General features: G+C 34.8%; 1 protein-coding gene across 2 annotated transcripts; it reads left to right on the forward strand.

Annotated features, from left to right (window-relative positions):
• The first annotated feature begins 9,605 nt into the window (after window positions 1-9,605).
• LOC132614472 (TMV resistance protein N-like) lies at window positions 9,606-16,021 on the forward strand. Of its 2 annotated transcripts, XM_060328926.1 has the most exons (3): window positions 9,606-10,280; window positions 11,822-11,983; window positions 15,640-16,021. In XM_060328926.1, the coding sequence occupies exons 1-2, from the start codon at window positions 9,781-9,783 to the stop codon at window positions 11,958-11,960; spliced, it is 639 nt and encodes a 212-aa protein (XP_060184909.1). In that variant the 5' UTR covers window positions 9,606-9,780; the 3' UTR covers window positions 11,961-11,983; window positions 15,640-16,021. The 2 variants fall into 2 exon arrangements, with proteins under 2 accessions (XP_060184909.1, XP_060184908.1); XM_060328925.1 differs by lacking the exon at window positions 11,822-11,983 and having other exon boundaries at window positions 9,613-10,280.
• The last annotated feature ends 1,722 nt before the right edge of the window (window positions 16,022-17,743 follow it).

Below are 17,743 nucleotides of genomic sequence, written 5' to 3' on the forward strand. Positions count from 1 at the left end.
GGACCGTAACTCATGTTACGGACCGTAACAGGGTCCGTAACTCATGTTACGGTCCGTACCTTTGAACCGTAACAGGGCCTGAATTTCCAGAAAGTTTTCATTGAAACCATCAGTGTTACGGTGGAGTGTTACGGTCCGTAACTCATGTTACGGTCCGTAACATGTCACCGTAACATGAGCTAAATTTCCAGAGAGTTTCAATAAAACCTTCAGTGTTACGGTTTAGTGTTACGGTCCGTAACTCATGTTACGGTCCGTAACCCTTCACCGTAACATCATCCAAAATTCCAGAGAGTTGCCAAGTAATTGTCACCACTTACGCTTCAGAAGGACGGACCGTAACACAGGGTACGGTCCGTCGCATGGTGGCCGTAACGTCAAAGTGGTCAAATGACGAAATGAAGGACGGACCGTAACCTGAGTTACGGTCCGTAACAATGCGGCGTAAGGGCATTTTTGTCCAGAAACTTAGCGCGATTTTTGGCTCTATAAATACATAATGTAGGGTTTTAATTCAACATTCAGATTTTATTTTAGAGGCATAAACCCTAGGTTTTTAATCTTGAAGTGGTTGGAGCATTTAAGGCAACAACTTCACTCTCATTCCATCTTGTATTAGTATTGTAAGTGTATTATGTTAATCTTTAAGCTTTTTCTATCAAGAAACATTATGAGTAGCTAATTTCAATTCTAAGGTTGTGAATCCCATGATGGGTATTATGTGAATGAGTTTCTATTATTGATATATGCATAATGGTTGTTGTTATTTATTCTATCTTTGAGTTGTAACGTTGGGTAATGATTGCAAGCATTAGCCGAAGCCATTATATTGACTTTTCTTGGGAAAGAGAGTCAATATTGGTAAGATTGAATAACAATGACTCGAGGCGTTAACCCTCGTTTAATAGACTAACTTAGGAATAAGAATAAGTCTAAATTGGCATCATTGGTCGCTCTTCGATTGTAACTCTTTTATATTCGGAAGAATCATAAAGAGGAAATACTGCTTAACTGTTGGGAAACATTAAGAAGTCTTTAAGAGACCAAGTGCATATTCATAGAACAACCATTAGAAGTATATCACTTTGAAACCTGAAGCATAATATCTAATCAAATTGGGGAACACAACCTTAGTCTCTCTCTCTCACATTAATTACATTTTAAGTCAAAGTATTAAATTACATTATTCAACAATCAATTCAAACTATCCGGAATAGGATTAAAGCATCTAAAGACCGGTATCGCATACGATTAGTAATCTTTTCTCTCCATATTCCCTGTGGGATTCGACCCCAACCTTGTTGGGTTACTATATTTGACAACGTCCGCTTTACGCCATTAATAGGTGTAATTTGAGCGTATCAACATCACGTAGCAAACATATATCAAAACTCAGCACTTGTTACTTATTGTATTAGCGACGCTGTATTCATGAATACATTCATTAAAATTTGCTGAATTTTGTATTCAATTTAAATGTATTCAAACTCAACTATATTCATTGTAGCTATTTTTACACTGTATTCACTTTATTATATTTAATCGGTTGTATACAAAACACAGAATTTTGCACTAAAAAAGTTAACGAATACACTCAAAAGTTGAATACAAAGAAATAAAATTTACTCTATTCATTTGTATACACTTCAAAATTCAATGTATTCATTTGTATACAAGAAATAAAATTAACGAATACACTCAAATACATAATACAAGAAATAAAATACTTCCAAACACTGAATTGTATGCTAAAAAATTAATGAATAAACTGAATTGTATGCTAAAACATTAATGATTACATTAAAAAAGAAACACGATTTTTCAGATCCGGCACTGGAATTTGACTGGAAAGGTGGTGCATCAGCCAGATTCCGGCAAACCAACATCTGACTGGATCTGAGGCATACCGGATATGACCTATACCGGATTCCAGCAAAGCAACATTTGTCGACGGTAAAGATCTGATGTATATCCGGTCAGATCCGACCAAGATCTGACCGGATATGACCGTTAAAGTTCGCCGAAGGAATTGCATAACAGAAATTGCAAAACGTCATAATCCCAATATAGTGGATACATGACACATGGATAGCAGAAGAAGAAACCTAAAGAAATTCGAATCAGTAAGGAAGGGGAAAATTATCTTCATGGCGGCGTCACTCTTCTCTTTAGCTTTGTTCAAATAAACCAAATCTGATCCCTCAAATAACCGGCCACTTTCGTGGTGGCCGGTGGCAGAGCAGTAGGGGGAAGATGGGGGGGGGGGGGGGGGAGATAGGAGGGTTGGGTTAGAAGTGAATAATGCGATGATGGGGTATTTTACTTTGTATTTATATATAGTTATAAGTTGTATTTAACATATTATTATTAGCTATGGGATGTAATTATTTTAAACTATAGCTACTAAATATAGATATGTAATAGAATTAGTTATGCTACGTAGATATTCCAAAATAAAAAGCAACGGGAATCATGTACTATGAATTTTCTCAAAATTGGTTGAACTTTAAATATATTTTTATTACAAGATATTTTAAATATGAGTGCTCAAAGGGGCCACGTAGTGTCATTTTACTAGGACCCGTTTGGCCATAAGAGTTTCAGTTTTTTTTTTCACTTTATTTGAAAATTAGCGTTTGGCCATGAAAACACCGAAAACTCTGTTTTCACTTTCTTCACAGATACATTCAAATAACAAATATTCTTTACAAGAAATATGAGTCCGCAACTTAATTGACGCAAAAGTGAGATTTTGATCCAAAATACCCACTTAAAAAAAAAAAAAAGAGAAGTTACAGTACTACCTTTTGCGCAGGAATTACTTAACAGTTAACAGCGTTGTTAAGTCCTTTTGCGTAGAAAATTCCTGCGGAATAGGTAGTATTATTTAGCACCCCACGTTTTTTAAATCTTCACTTTTAGCTCATGTTTTTTCTATTTAATATGAATTTTGGATGAGGTAAATCCATTTCATAAGTTTAAGTCATCTTTTTTCAAGTTCTTGAAAAAAAAAAACTCCAAAGTTCATTAAAAAAAGGCCTCTCCTCCTTTAGCTGTTAAGTTTTCTTTATTTTGGGATGGAGAGATTTTTCATGATAATAATACTGCTCGTTATAATATTAAACCACAATACCATGTTAAGTTTTTCAACTACCTTGGATTACGAAACATTACTCAATGCCATACACAAAAGAATGAAAAGTAATCGTGAGTATGGATTATCTGTAATAGAAAGATATTCAATATTCATTGCACTGCAAGGTTTAGTGCTTTATGGGGAGTGGAATATCATTGATGATGAGTCTTTGAGTGAATATTTGAGGGTGCCGGAAGAATATAAGGGGTTAATTACCCTCAATGTTCTTGCAATGTATGTTGAAAAGATACCTCACAGTCGTAGTGAAGTCTTGGCCAGGACTCGTCAGGAAGTCCCTCAAGTCCAGCCTACTCATGGTAACACTTATACGGACTTGAGTTCTTATGGAGACATTTTGAGTGGTCAAGTGCCGCTGGGAACTCTAAGCCAGCAATTTAATCCAAATTATGGGAAAAATTATTAAATATCCAATTTTTTAATTATTATTTTGTGTAATAGCACATGTTTATTATACGTATCGTAATAGTAATATTTTTTTTTGTATCTCTTTAGGGGTTATACACATGATATGAGTAATATTGTGCAATCCTCTCAGTTCGGTGCAACTGATTATTATCGGCAGGTATACTTTTTATTAATTAAATAATATAAGTGTTTTGATGTTTAGTATTTATAATACTTGAGCTGCTCTGTAGTGAAAATTATTCACAAAACTCGCCAGTTGTACTAAACGTTGATTTCAGTGCAGTTGCTCTTTCTTCAAACCCTGACAATATTGATCATCATCGGTAGGTTCATCATCTTGATATTAAATAATCCATGTATATATTTTGATGTTGGTATTTAAAATATGTTACCTATTTTTCGTGTAGGAAGAGGCCTTTACTAGATGGTGATGATTATCTAAATCATATAAAAACATCATCGAGTGGTAGCGATGATATACCGAATGCACAGGTATCCGCTGTTGATAACGTAAATATATCAGACAATGAGGTTAATGTTCATCCTCATAGGCAGGAACAACAACTAGTAGAAATGATGCAAAGTTGACCACACCAGCAAGAACTGCTGGCAAGAAGCCTAATTCACTAGCACGAACTGATGGCAGAAAACCCAATTCAATGGCATTCTGACGTGATTCCGTATCTCGACTATCTTCAAGGTCATGATGATGCTTTTGTCTTCCCCAGAGAAGATGATCTAATTCGCCAAAAATTATGGAAAGAACCGGTCGATCTTGTAAATGATGAAGTTCACCTTGCAAAAGGCATGATGTTCTAATTCAAAAAGGCATTGCAAAAGGTCGTCATTCCGAAAACTCATATTTTATGCATTTAAGAGTTGTGCAATATAAGTGTGTCATATAAAGCGGTCAAAAGCGAGCATAGTGTTATCAAATTAAGGAACCCATTTCGGAAACTCATATATTGTGCATTTAAATGTTGCACAATATAAGTGTGTCCTATAAAACGGTCAAAAACGAGCATAGTGTTGTCAAATCAAGGAGTAGCAGTATATAAAATGAATGACCAACCACTAGCATTCACATTAAAACGAGTTATTATGCCAATTTGGAACCAATTTTCTGATATTGGTTCTATTACATGTTATAGCCCAGCAAAATATTCGAAGTAATGGGTAGGACATTGAGAACTAGATGAGGATGATTATAAATAATCAAATAACCCGAACCATATATACAATCAAGAATACAACAATACAATGAGAGTTGAGTGAAATTGGCGTGTTAGGGAGGCCGAAATGCTAGAACAAAACTTGAAGGCACTCTAACTCAAACGTCCAAAAAGTCGTGCTATGTCAATGCCTCGTGGTACGCCACAAAAGTTCAATTTTGCTCTTAACCGTTTTCGCGAAAAGAACAATCGAATGAAAATACGTTGCCTCAAGGTAGAATATGGTCAACATGGTTACGTCAAATTCAGATCCAAGTGGGATTCGGACTGTGAAATATCCGATGAAGATGAATCCCCGTGATCCTATTAATATTTTTTTTATAATAAAGTAGATAGGTAGGGTCATAATGACGACCCCAAGGGTACTTGGGGGTTTGCAACTATATAAGTAGCCTTTCATTTGTTATTAAACTACAACTTATTCAATGTCGAGTAGTAGAAAGGTAGATTGATCGGTATTCCTTCCAAATGATTTGAATAGCAGTGGTGCTGAAAGCTCAAATCATAGCAGTTATTTCGATGAATCGAGTTATCTTGATAACAATGAATTCAAGATAGATGATTTAAAACCCCACCTTCTTATAGAGCGTAATGATTATTTTTGCAATGTGGAATATTCAGATCCATGAGAATATTATTATGGGTTACGTCGAGAATGGGTATATCGGCATGCCGAATCAGAACGTCTTGTTCGTGACTTGAAAATCTTAACGCTCAAATCACAACAAGGTTCTCAATGACCATGCCTCGAACTGATCCACATTCTTGTGAGGTTGCCGTACAAAGGATTAGAAAAGAAAACAACAGAATGCTAGCAAGACATTGTAGATTTTACATACTAAAGTTAGCCGAAAAACAATCATCATCAACTAATATCTACAGAAAGAAGATTTGTCTTAAGAAACCCAAAATATTGTTCTGAGGACGATATTGAGGATTTCTATTCTAATGATGATTAGGAGTTATTTTGGTTCACTTGCTTAGTTTTGGGGTCATTTAAGTTCCAGACTCATGATTTAATTTGTATTTTTAATTTATGATGAAGTCATAAATTTGAAGAAAATTAGTATGTTTTTAATTTGCTTTGATTGTTATAGTCTATTATTGATTTATACAAGCTTCTTAGAGTTAATAAAACATAAAAAGTTCAACAATTCACAGTTTTAAAGAAAACACAAATAAATTAGTACATAAAAGGCCCCGATTACATAATAATTGAAAACGTACAATTAGTAAAAACAAAATACATAAAAATAACAAACTAAACCGAAAATACATAAAAATAATAAACAACAACAAGATAGCACAAATAACCTTCCAAAATCTCAGTTTTTCTTTCAAAACATTTTTCTCGTGTTGAGTGTCTCTAAGGTTAGCCTTGAAAAAACTTTATTTTTCTTTGGATTCTTTTAGCAAGACCTCTAAAAGATCAATTTAGAAGCTTAAATTGCAACTCAAACTTCACGGTATCTCTAGTGATACGTGAAGTCGCGGTATCTCTATCAACAGGAGGCTTATTAAACTTTATTCATGGGAATGTCATCTTCCTATCGAAAATGTTTGCAACCATTCATATTCTATAAACATTATAAGAAAATCAGTTTTTGAAAGTAAAATATGTAGATAATGTAAAAAAATCTAAACCCTAAAAACTTGTAAAAACACTTACTTCGGGCACTTTACAATGCCAAAAATGACGACCCAAATTATCTGGTCCTTGATGTTCTTAGCTTACAATAATAACCGCATTCACAAACATCGAGTTTTCTAGCAAAGTTTGACGTTTTGGAGCTTTGAGGCATGATTTTCGGGGGCTAAAGTATGTTGAAAGAGTGAAAATAGAGGAGGTGAAGAGTGACTTGAAAATGGTAAAGTGTTAGGGTTTATATTAACCCCTATTACGCAGGAATTTCTTGCGCAAAAGGAGTTAACTGTGCCATTACAGACTTACAGTTAACTCCTTTTGCACAGAAAATTCTTCCCCAAAAAGTAGTATGTTAACCATTTTTTTACTGGTTTTTTATGATCAAAATCCCACAAAGTAGGTTATTTAAGTTGCGGACTCCAAGAAATATAACTACACACAATAATTACATCTTCAACTCAACTTCAAATTTTCAAATAAAGTAAAAAAATATTTAGTTTTCATGGCCAAACGCCTACTTTATTTGGTTTTCATGGCTAATGTTGGGTCAAATTATAGGAGAAAAAACTGCAATTACACGCTTACGTTTTCATCTTTCTTTCTCGCGTCAAAAAGTCTTTCTTTTCCGGTGGGTTGACTCTGAATTCTTGATTTTCCGGTGATTTTTTTATGATCAAACCAACAAATGACATCTTTTTCTTCATAAACTTAGTTGGCCGACGGGTACATTTACTTAAGTTTCCATTGTATTTATCTTGTTATTTACCAAGAAAGTTTAGTGACCTTTTATCTGGTGGAATTATAATTTGAAGTGTTGTTTAAAAACAGGAATTAGAAGAAAAAAACTGCAAATATACGATTATATTGCATATAATGAATTTTACCAATTGTTTCTCTCTTTTCTCAATTGTTATTTTTAAGTGTTGGTTATAGTAGTATGATGGAATAGAGAATAATAAAGAGGAAAGACTTCACTTTTTTCACTATTCATAGTCTTTATGGTAAACTTCTTATCATCTTCCAATTTCAAGTCATAAAATTATACCTTTTTCAATGAGAAATTAAAGAGCGGAACAGAGAAAAAAGGTTAAATGAGCAGTGTGTGAAAACAAAAACAAAATTGATGCCTTGCTAAAGTGTAAAGTAAAAATTTAACCTTTTTCTTTAGCATTATGCAACATACCTTTTCCACCATTAAAGAGTGGAATCAAACAAGTCAAGTTAAAAAAAAAACAAAAAAACAAAAAAATCGAAGGATGAAAGAATTTCCTAGCATGAGAAATATCCTGTTTAGTTATCCTTTCACTCGTCTCTATTATTAAGAAAAGAAAAAAGAATTTAACGCTTCACAATTCCAGGAAATTTGGGGAGAGAATTAGGGTGTGTTTGGTATCAAATGTTTTCCTATTTTTTCTTGTTTGGTTGAACTAAATGTCTTGGCAAATATTTTTCTACCAAAAATATTTTCCATAAAAATTCGACGGTTTCGAATTCAATAAAAACACTCCAACGCATCCCAATTCCACCCCACCTACCCCCTCCACACCACACCCACCCCCCATCTACCCGGGCTATTCGCAAGAATGCCCTTAATTTGGGGTGGTCTTTAATTTTTGCCTATTAAATTTGTGGTCTTTAATATTTGCCCTTTGCCTAATACTATGAGGTTTGGGGTTCGAAACCCGGCTTAGTTAAAAAAAAAAATCGCAAGGCAGAGTTTGTAGCAAGTTAGGCCTATTCAGGCCAAGTTAAACCTTAGGCAGAGTTAGAGTTCAAACTCTGCCTGCAGGTAGAGTTTTGAATTCAAAACTCTGCCTGAGATATGCAAACCTCTGCCTTGCAATTTTTTTTTTAATTTTTGACTGATCGAGGTTCGAATCCGAAATCAAGGGGCTTCTAGCGAAGGGCAAAACTTAAAGACCATTGCTTTTGAAGGGCAATCCGCACAAAAAAAATGCACCTATCCCCTCCATACCACCCCCACCCACTACCCCCAACCTCCCCAAAATTTTCTATTTTAAATATTTTATTTTACTTTTATAAAAAATGGATAAAAAATTCTTACCCCCCCCCCCCCCCTTGCCCAGTCCCCTCTTCTTCGAATTTTCTATTCATATATTTTATTTTACTTTTATAAATAAGAAATAGAAAAAAAATTCTTATTCCCACCCCCCAAACCATTTTATTTTAATTAAAAATCACGTGACTTAGAGCCTGTTTGGATGAGCTTAAAAAAACAGCTTATAAGCTGTCCCCCAAAGAAAAAAGTTGGGGTAGCCCAACTTATTGTTTTGGCTTTTAAGCTGCTTTAGATAAGTTGAGCCAACGAACCCAATTATTTTTTTGGGCATATTTTAAGCATAAAATGGCTTTAAGCTGGCCAGCGAAACACTCAAAAAAGCTGAAAACAAATTATAAGCAACTTATAAGTCAATCCAAACGGGCTCTTATTATGATTGACCACATATATTGTTTAATTTAAAAAATAAACTCACTCCATTTTTAAACCAAAACCCGCTGACCTGTTTCTTTTATTTTTATTTTCTAAATCAAGCATAAATTAGCATATGAATATTGTCAAGTCTCAAATATAATGCAAGCTTTGGCTGAATTTTCGTTCAGTTATAATTAGGCTATCATTCCTTCTTAAATTAGGCTATCATTCCTTCTTTCCCTTTTTGGGGTTTTTTTTTTCAATTTTTTTTAATTACTTAGGGGTACAGAAACGGGGGAGGGATTATAATGTGGGCATTCGAACCCTCACCAACAAGGTGTGATAAAATATACTCGTATTTATTAGCGTATTGACATGAAATAATTTAACTTGTATACTTTTTTATATCACTTATGATTATATATAATTTTAATTTTAATATATTATGTTGATCTAATTTAATTTGATTTTGAAAATTAGTCAAATTAATTACTCCCTCAGTCTCCAAATAAATGATGTTTTATGCTTTTCATTTTGTTTTAAAATAAGTAATGCGTTAGAATTTCAAGAAAAAATTAACCCTATTCTTTCAAAATTATTTTTATTTACATAATTAAAGAATAATTAAGCAGTTTTTTTCTAAACATTTAATTAGGAGTAAATAAGTTACTAAAATACTCCTAATTTTTTTTAGAAATCAGCAATTTCGGACATAAGCTGAAAACGCCACTTATTTTGAATCGGAGGGAGGAGAAGAAGGAAAATATGACAACTAAGTTTGAAGGGAGTAGTGGTGCTTTCGCCTTACTATTGCTTTAATCTCATTTACTTTAGTGTCAAAAAGTTTTTCTTCTCCGGTGAGTTGACTCTGCATTTCTTGATTTTCCGGTAACCATCAAACCAACAAATGGCATCATTTTCTTCATCATCATCCACTTCTATCCAAACACACCTCAGTTTTGATGCCTATATAAGCTTCAACGAGACAGATGTAGGTCCATCTTTCGTTAGTCATCTATGCAAAGCTTTAGAAAAGAAAGAAATCACCACTTTTAAAGATGATCGGAGTCTAAAGAAAGGAAAATCAATTCCAGAGCTGCATTTGAAAGCAATTGAAGAGTCGAAATTCGCGATCATTATATTTTCAGAGAATTATGCTTCCTTTACTGCTTGTTTGGATGGGCTGGTGAAGATAATGGAATGTAGAGGCGTTGAGTCTTCGAAATTTGTTTTACCTGTGTTCTACAAAGTGAAACCCTCAGAAGTACGCAAACAAATAGAAAGTTTTGCTCTAGCAGACTCTGAGGACGGATCTGATGGTTGCATTGGCAGAGAAAGGGTACAACTTTGGAGGGAAGCACTCTTTAAAGCCGCTAATTTATCTGGCTGGGAAGTAACACAGCACGGGTAAGTTAAAGAGTAATTTTTTTGTTTTACATTCATCTATTTTATTAGGTATGTCTCAGTCATACAAATAAAAGCATGTAGAAATAGGTGAAAGGAGGGGCACGTCTAGGATTCAGATTCAGCAGAAAGAAAAAAAATTACTATTAGGTGATAGCTCGAAGCTGTGTTGCTCGGACAGGCAGGTGCATGTCGAATTCTTCAAAAATAGTGTAGTTTTAAAAAATTCGACACAGATGCGGCATTGAAAGTGAAGAGTCCACGTAACTTAGGCCCGAAGGGCTTCTCATTTGAATTATTAATTATAGGGGAATCTTCTTCCTAAAAAAAGTCTGAAGATATATAGTTTTCAATTGGCTCATACACTAAACAATTGCTTATATTGACTTGTTACATTATTTTATTAGTTTCAAAATATTTTTAGTGTATTTTATAAGTTGCTTAAATCAAGTTATGGCCTAGTGTTTACGATACTAGCAAAGTGTCTCTTTTGCATGAAGGTTTCTTTACAAGTGGAACCATCTTCACATGTATAAATACCCAAATATTTAGCCATTCTGGTGATTCAATTCCAAGTTTCCAACTGAAGATTACTCCTTTCTTTGCTCGGACTCTCCAAAAATATTATCGCACTTGTGTAGAATTTTCTAAAATTACACTACTTTTGGAGAATCGATATGCACCTGTCATCATTTTTGAAGAGTCCGAGCACCAAAATGTCAAAAACTCCTTTAATAGCTAGCCACTTAAAATATAAAATAATCTTTGTTCTTCTTCAATAAGTCCTTCTCTTATTACTCCTTAAGATTTTCTGTTTTATTATAAATTTAACTGATTCATGCACCATCTTTCATAGAGGTAGGCTTGTTTAATTCTTGGAAAACATTTCACATTGTTGAAATAATTACTTAGGACAATCCTAGCACGACTCAAGCCAATTCATATATTTACTCTCAAATATTATTATCATTTTTCCCCGCTGCTATATTTTTACAACATGACTTTCATTCATTATCATTAGTCCAACTTGAAAGTAAGAAAGAAAGAAAGATGACCCACAATCTGAATCAAAGAGGATGGTTCAAGTGGAGGTTCAGAATGAAGTTAGAGTGATTGGAGAGCCCGATTGTAGAAGAAGGGGGGGGGGGGGGGGGGGGGGGGGCGCTGGGCTTTGGCTCTATTGAACAGACATGGGATTTTCTCATTTGTCTGAGCCTTTGGGCACTGTTGGGAGATAGCAGGTACCCCTTGAATTTATCAAGGTGCTCCCAAGCTGGCGGTTAACATGATTGTAGAAAAAGAAAGTGAAAGGAGGGGATGGGGGTATGAATTAATTTGATAGATATTGCTACTTGTGTGTTTATAGCTGCCTGTGTTGAATGGTGAAACCCTCCAGCTAGAGGTTATTAGTGTCATCTTCATAAGATTTATCTTCTTTTAAGGGAATTGAATGATCTTGTGGAATATAGAGAAATGTTACAGGATGCATATATACTCAAGTTCCAACTAATTGGATAACTCTCCTTGTTCATAACTTATTCTAGGGAATTATTAGAGCTATACGAAGATGGATTACTGAGAGCTATACTCAAGTTCCAACGGATGGTTAACTCTAATTGTTGTACATGTATATGTGTTCACGCACACACTCAAACAAATGGACCTGAATCAAGTTCCAACTAATTAATGCTTAACTCTCATAGTTGGTAATACTTCAGGGAATCATTAGAGCTTTTAGTTCCAGTTTTCTTCATTCTGTCTTATAGCTGCCCCTGATTAATTGCTGTCTCAAAAGATGTGATGTCATCTTGAATCAGATATGTTTTAGTTTCAAGAATGTTTATGGACATATGATAGCTGTGTATGATGTTTGCTACCGCATAATTTCTTCAGTAGTGCATGTATAACGGATTTTCACTGCTCCCATCTAGTAGATACTTGAGCTGCCAAAATCAATTTCATCATCATAATAGTAGAATGATCTCCTCGTCCCAGCTAATTACCACAGAAGCTGCCCAATCCGGTTATAAAACATGGCTCAATGACCACAGAAGTTAGCCAATCCAGATATAAAGCATGTTTTGGACATAACATGCTACAGGATGTCCTGTTAATTGTAATGCAATATGAATGCTTATGGTGGGCCCTTCTGTTTACAGAGCAAATTGAGAAACAAGATTACAAGGACCCCTTAAACAATACGGTAAAATAACTTACAATAATGTAATTAGGTATATAAATTAACACCTATCTTTCAACGTATGTCATAAGAGGAGATTGTCACGAGAAGTCTTGAAATGCTGATGGCCTAGTGGCTAATGAAGTAGGTGGAGAGCCATGAGGTCTCAGGTTCAAAATCTAGAGGAGGCAAAAACACTAGGTGATTTCTTGAACTAAGAAATTCATTATTAGTTGTCATAATAGGATGACTATTACAGAAATAAAAAATTGGAGGGGGAGAGGATCAAAGTTGTCAATGTGACCAAACAAAAGGAGCACATTTAACATAAGTTTAATGCACAAATTTAGTATGACAGGAATTTTCAAGAAATCGATGCACAACTAACGGGTAGGAAGCCATGATAAGCTGGAAATTATGGAAAGGCAATCCACAATAAATTAAGGAAGCAGGGCTGCAATGAGAGTGGATATGAGTATAGGATTTTAAGCTGACTGGTGTGAGGTATCACTGAACTCACCATTATTTGGTATTGAAATAGTATATTTTATTCACCCAAAAAGTATAAATTTTGTAGGAGGAAAACAAATCAATCAAAATGGAAACTAATTCCTTGATTCTAGATGATTCGATAATCACAGGATTATTCTAATTTAAATATGATCCTTATGAATCCAGGACTTTTTTACTTATCTTGTTCGATTTGATCTCACATATCATGAACGGATAATACAAATTCAGACTCCCCCTCAAGTTGGCCGGTAAATATCTAACATGCCTAACTTGCTTACAAGACCCTCAAATATCATTATAAATTAACCTCTTAGTAAAAAAATAGCTACCTGTTGATGCGTTAACGGGACACATTTCCTTCTTCGAGCTTCTTTTTGACGAAATGTGTATCCATCTCAACATGTTTTATTCTGTTCCGTTGAACTTAATTGGTGGTGATGCTTATGGTAGCTTCATTGTCGTACTATAGGTTCATTAGTATAGTTATCAGTTTGCTTAGTTTCTCCATCATTTTCTTAAGCTAAATTCCATGAGCCATATATTTGTACTCTGCTTCTCCACTGCATCGTGCCAGTACACTTTTCTTTTTACCCTATGGGTGTGTTCGGTATGAAGGAAAATGTTTTTCATAGAAAATGCTTTCTTGGAAAATGTTTTCTAGGAAAATCAGTGGGTCTCTTACTTATTTTCTTGTGTTCGGTATGTAAGCATTTTCTTGTGTTCGGTACATAAGCAAAAAATATTCTCCTAAAAGTATTTGTATGTAATCTGTACAATACTATGGGAGGCGGGGGTGGAAGAGTAGGGGTGTGGGTTGGTGGTGAGATGGGGACTATTGGGGTGGGGGTGAAGATGAGGTGCATTGGAGAGTGGGGAGGACACATTTATGTGGAATGCCACTCCTGGAACTTGATTTCCCTACTTCCACAAGGGAAGTCATTTTCCTCATTAAAGAAATTTGTTTTCCTAGAGAAAATGTTTTCTAAAAGTTTTTTTTTTTTTGAGAAGGTAGCAAATGTTTTCTAAAAGTTTTGACCAACCGAACATGGGAAAATTGGAAAAAAAAATCTGAAAATATTTTCCTCCATACCGAACACATCCTGTCGCGTGATTTCCCCCAATAAAAGTGCAATACCAGAATTAGGCCTTCTATTAGTGGATGAATCTGCATCTGTGTACACCTCAATGCTCTTTTAGTCAATCTTTCTGAAAACCGCCCTTTTCCCAGTGAGCTTTCAAGTATTTCAAAGATTCGCAGACAACTTCCTAATGTTCTTCTTGGGGAGAGTGCATGAACTGGCTAACGAAGCTTACGGCATAATTTACATTTGGCATAGGTAGATCAACCTTCCCACCAGTCTCTGATATTAGCCTTTGGCAATCGGATCTCCTGCTTTATTCCCTTACTATATGTTTGGATCGGGAGGAATCTCTTGGTCGACAGTCACTCATCCATGTCTCTTTCATCAGATTCAATACGTATATACTTACTGCGAGACCGTTAGTTGATCGAGCCACCTCCATGCAAGAAAATACCTTAATGGTCCTAAGGCTCTGATTCCTATTGTGATGCTAAGCGATCCTTTAGGTTTTTCATTTCTGTTGAATCATCTCCCATATATACACTATAAGGACTGTTGTTTTTCCTTGTACTGAATGTTGAATGAACAAGGTGTGATCTGTCTGTGCTGGCGAGTATCCCAGCCCTTTGATAACCTTAGTAAACCTTTTAAAATGAAAGGGAAAGGGTTATATTTTAGATCAAGTTTTACTAAGTTGTATGAATAATTTTTTATATTGTGAAAACTAGTGAAGCCATACCATTTAATAATATTATTCTATTGTTGTGATCATGGATTGGAGTCAATATTGTGGGTTGCTGGCTGGTTTGTTGTTTTATCTAATTAAGACGGAGTTCCTAGTGCCTTTGTCATGTGTTGTTCTCCGGATGTTGCTTTCAATTCCTGGGAGGAGCACTTTACAGCCTATTTTTGTGAATCCCTTCGGCCCTAATACCTCGTCTCAAACTGCATATATAGTGTGCTTTAGTGTGAAGGGCTGTGATATCGAAGGGGAAAATGGTTCATCAGTTGGCTCGAGGTTAACTTGTGGGGAATGACCGACATTCTTGGAAATGCTTGGGTACTTGGCTTGGAAACTTAAGATAAAGGAGCCTGCGATTAGGTGTCGTTTTGGTTTATGTACAAGGCTATATATTCAGTTAGAGAATGTATAGTGTCCTCAGTGTATGTGGTGTGGCAACGACACACAATACTGCCTCTGGATCAGTTGTGAAATGATTGAGATGTTGTTGACGGACAATCAGCTAATTAATTATTATTGATGGGCAAACTTAGGGAATCTCGTTAAAGCAGACCAATTACTTCCAGTAAGGTAGAAGGTGCATTCACTTGCTATCTGAATTATTTTTAGTAATAAATTTCAGTTTAAGAAGAGTTTCAAGCCTTAGCTTGTTGTAGGGAGAGGAGTTTAAGTGGTTCTGTAACAATGATATTAGTAATTTAATTTAATGGGAGTGATAAAGTGTGAAATAGTAGTTAGTTTAGATTTGAAGTTGGATATTGTACTAGTGTGAAAATGATTCCTTTATTTTTAATAAGTATTATTATTGTTGTTTTTGGGTGCGAAAATGATTGCTTGTGATGGCAGGGACAGCGAAGCTGAAATCATAGAGGACATTGTCAAATATATTCAAAAGAAGAAGCAGCAGATTCCAATTAATACTGCTAGTAATTTATTGGAAACAAACTCTCGAAACGTGTCCTTTTGGCCCACCACACTTGACTTCCTTTCCTCTTTTATCTTCTCTCACTTCCCCCGTTCGCTCTCCCTTTTTTTTTTTTCGCGTTTTTTTCAACCCGAATCTCAAGTATTGGTCAATCATCAGGAGGTAGCCCCACAAGCATGACGTAAAGAAATATACATATGGAAGCAGATTCTCTAAGACGTCAGCAAACTCTATTTGATTTGTTGTACCATACGGCATCACGAATTATTTTTTCATTCCTCCTATAAACCTAGCTATTAAACATTACCTGATGTTATTTCTGATTCTGCAAAATATAACTGTTTATCAGATACCGATTATTAGTTAAAGTAATATTTACGTAGTAATTGCAATTAATCGAGTGAACCGTAGGATCAAGATGTATTCAGAATTTTGAAAGTTTTAAGGGGAAAAAAATCTCATAAAGCAAAACAATGGTTTTAAATTGAAAAGAAAACCTTCAGTAGAAAAAGTTAAATATTAGGTGGGATGGCCTCATTTTTAGCCGGCAATCAAAGTTTACTTATCATTTTAGATTTAATTGGTAAGTAGCCACTCTTTAACCTGTAAATAACATTTGGACATCAATATCTATAGCTAAAAAATGGAACAACACACTGTGCTAGAGCTCAAAACTTTGACAAGTAAAACTCCACCAAATGTGATGGAGTTAGAAAAGTCACGGACTTTGAATTTCAAACTCTTAAGAGATTTTTTCACAGACTTTGAAAATAAGTACTATGAGTGAAATAACGATAAAGTTTTAAAATAGATATCATGAGTGAAGCAACGATAATATATATATAAGTTTTAAAATAGGTATCATGAGTGAAGCAATGATAAAATATATATAAGTTTTAAAATAACTTTTAGAAGTTAAATAGTACATGTAATAATATGAAAATAATCATTTCACTCGTGGTACCTCATTTGAACTAGGACAATGTCCTTTTAAGTGTCAACTTCTACAAGCTGACATGAGTGAAGCAATCATTTCATTCGTGGTACCTCATTTTGCCATGAATAGCATGCGAAAGGCAATCTGAGCTAGCTGGATCTAAGAGTTTTCATTAAATGTTAGAATTCATTTAGTTGACGATCTAAGAGTTTGTCCTAGCAAATGAACATAAATTGAGACTGGATCTCTCTAGTGTCATACCTTGATTTACAGTTTTCAGTTATTATACCTGTATCAAGTATGGGGGAAAACTGCTCGAAGATTTTCAGAAATTGCTTTTGTTACTTGTGAACTGCCAGTAGGATATTGATATTGCGAGCTCTCGGATAAAAGTGATCTTTTAGTTCCGATTTTGTGGATCTCTCTGGTGTCTCACCTATGTGCATCTTCTTTAAGCAATCTTAGTTGAAAGAGAATCAACTTTTGAGCAGCTAATTTTGTCATGACGAGATGTGAAATAGTCAGATAGGTTCTGCGCTGTGTAGGAAGACTTAATGATGTTTGTTTCAATAGTTCTGTTTTTGCTAACATAATTGGACGATTTCGCTCACTTCTGCTAATACTTTCTCCACTGTCATTTAATCTATAGAGGACTATTTTCATATTCGATATAGATTTGTTTATTTTACTTTCGGTGAAGTATATCTGTGCATTTTATGAATTCTATCAAGACTTGGACTTGAATAAAGCGGAACAAATACTAAGAGGATTCATATATCCGGCATGAGTTAGTTTGGCATTGAGGCATAGTGATTGATTGATATCTGGTTTCTATAATACAATGAAAAGTAGTTGTGTTTCTGCTGTTGTTTGACCTCTATAATTGCATAGTCTGCTCGATCACTTTCTAATACTAATAGGCAAATTCGAATTTCTATGCAAAATAGAAATTTGTTATCTATGAGGAATATTTGTACTTATTTCCCCCTTTTCTCGTAGGTACTAACCTCTTGAATCTTTGTGTACTGTTCGTTTTATCACTATGAGCAGTTGAAAATGGGGTAAGAACTAATATCTAGAGAGAGGAT

The sequence above is a fragment of the Lycium barbarum genome, chromosome 10 (assembly GCF_019175385.1).
Source record: "Lycium barbarum isolate Lr01 chromosome 10, ASM1917538v2, whole genome shotgun sequence".
NCBI classification, from domain to species: domain Eukaryota; kingdom Viridiplantae; phylum Streptophyta; class Magnoliopsida; order Solanales; family Solanaceae; genus Lycium; species Lycium barbarum.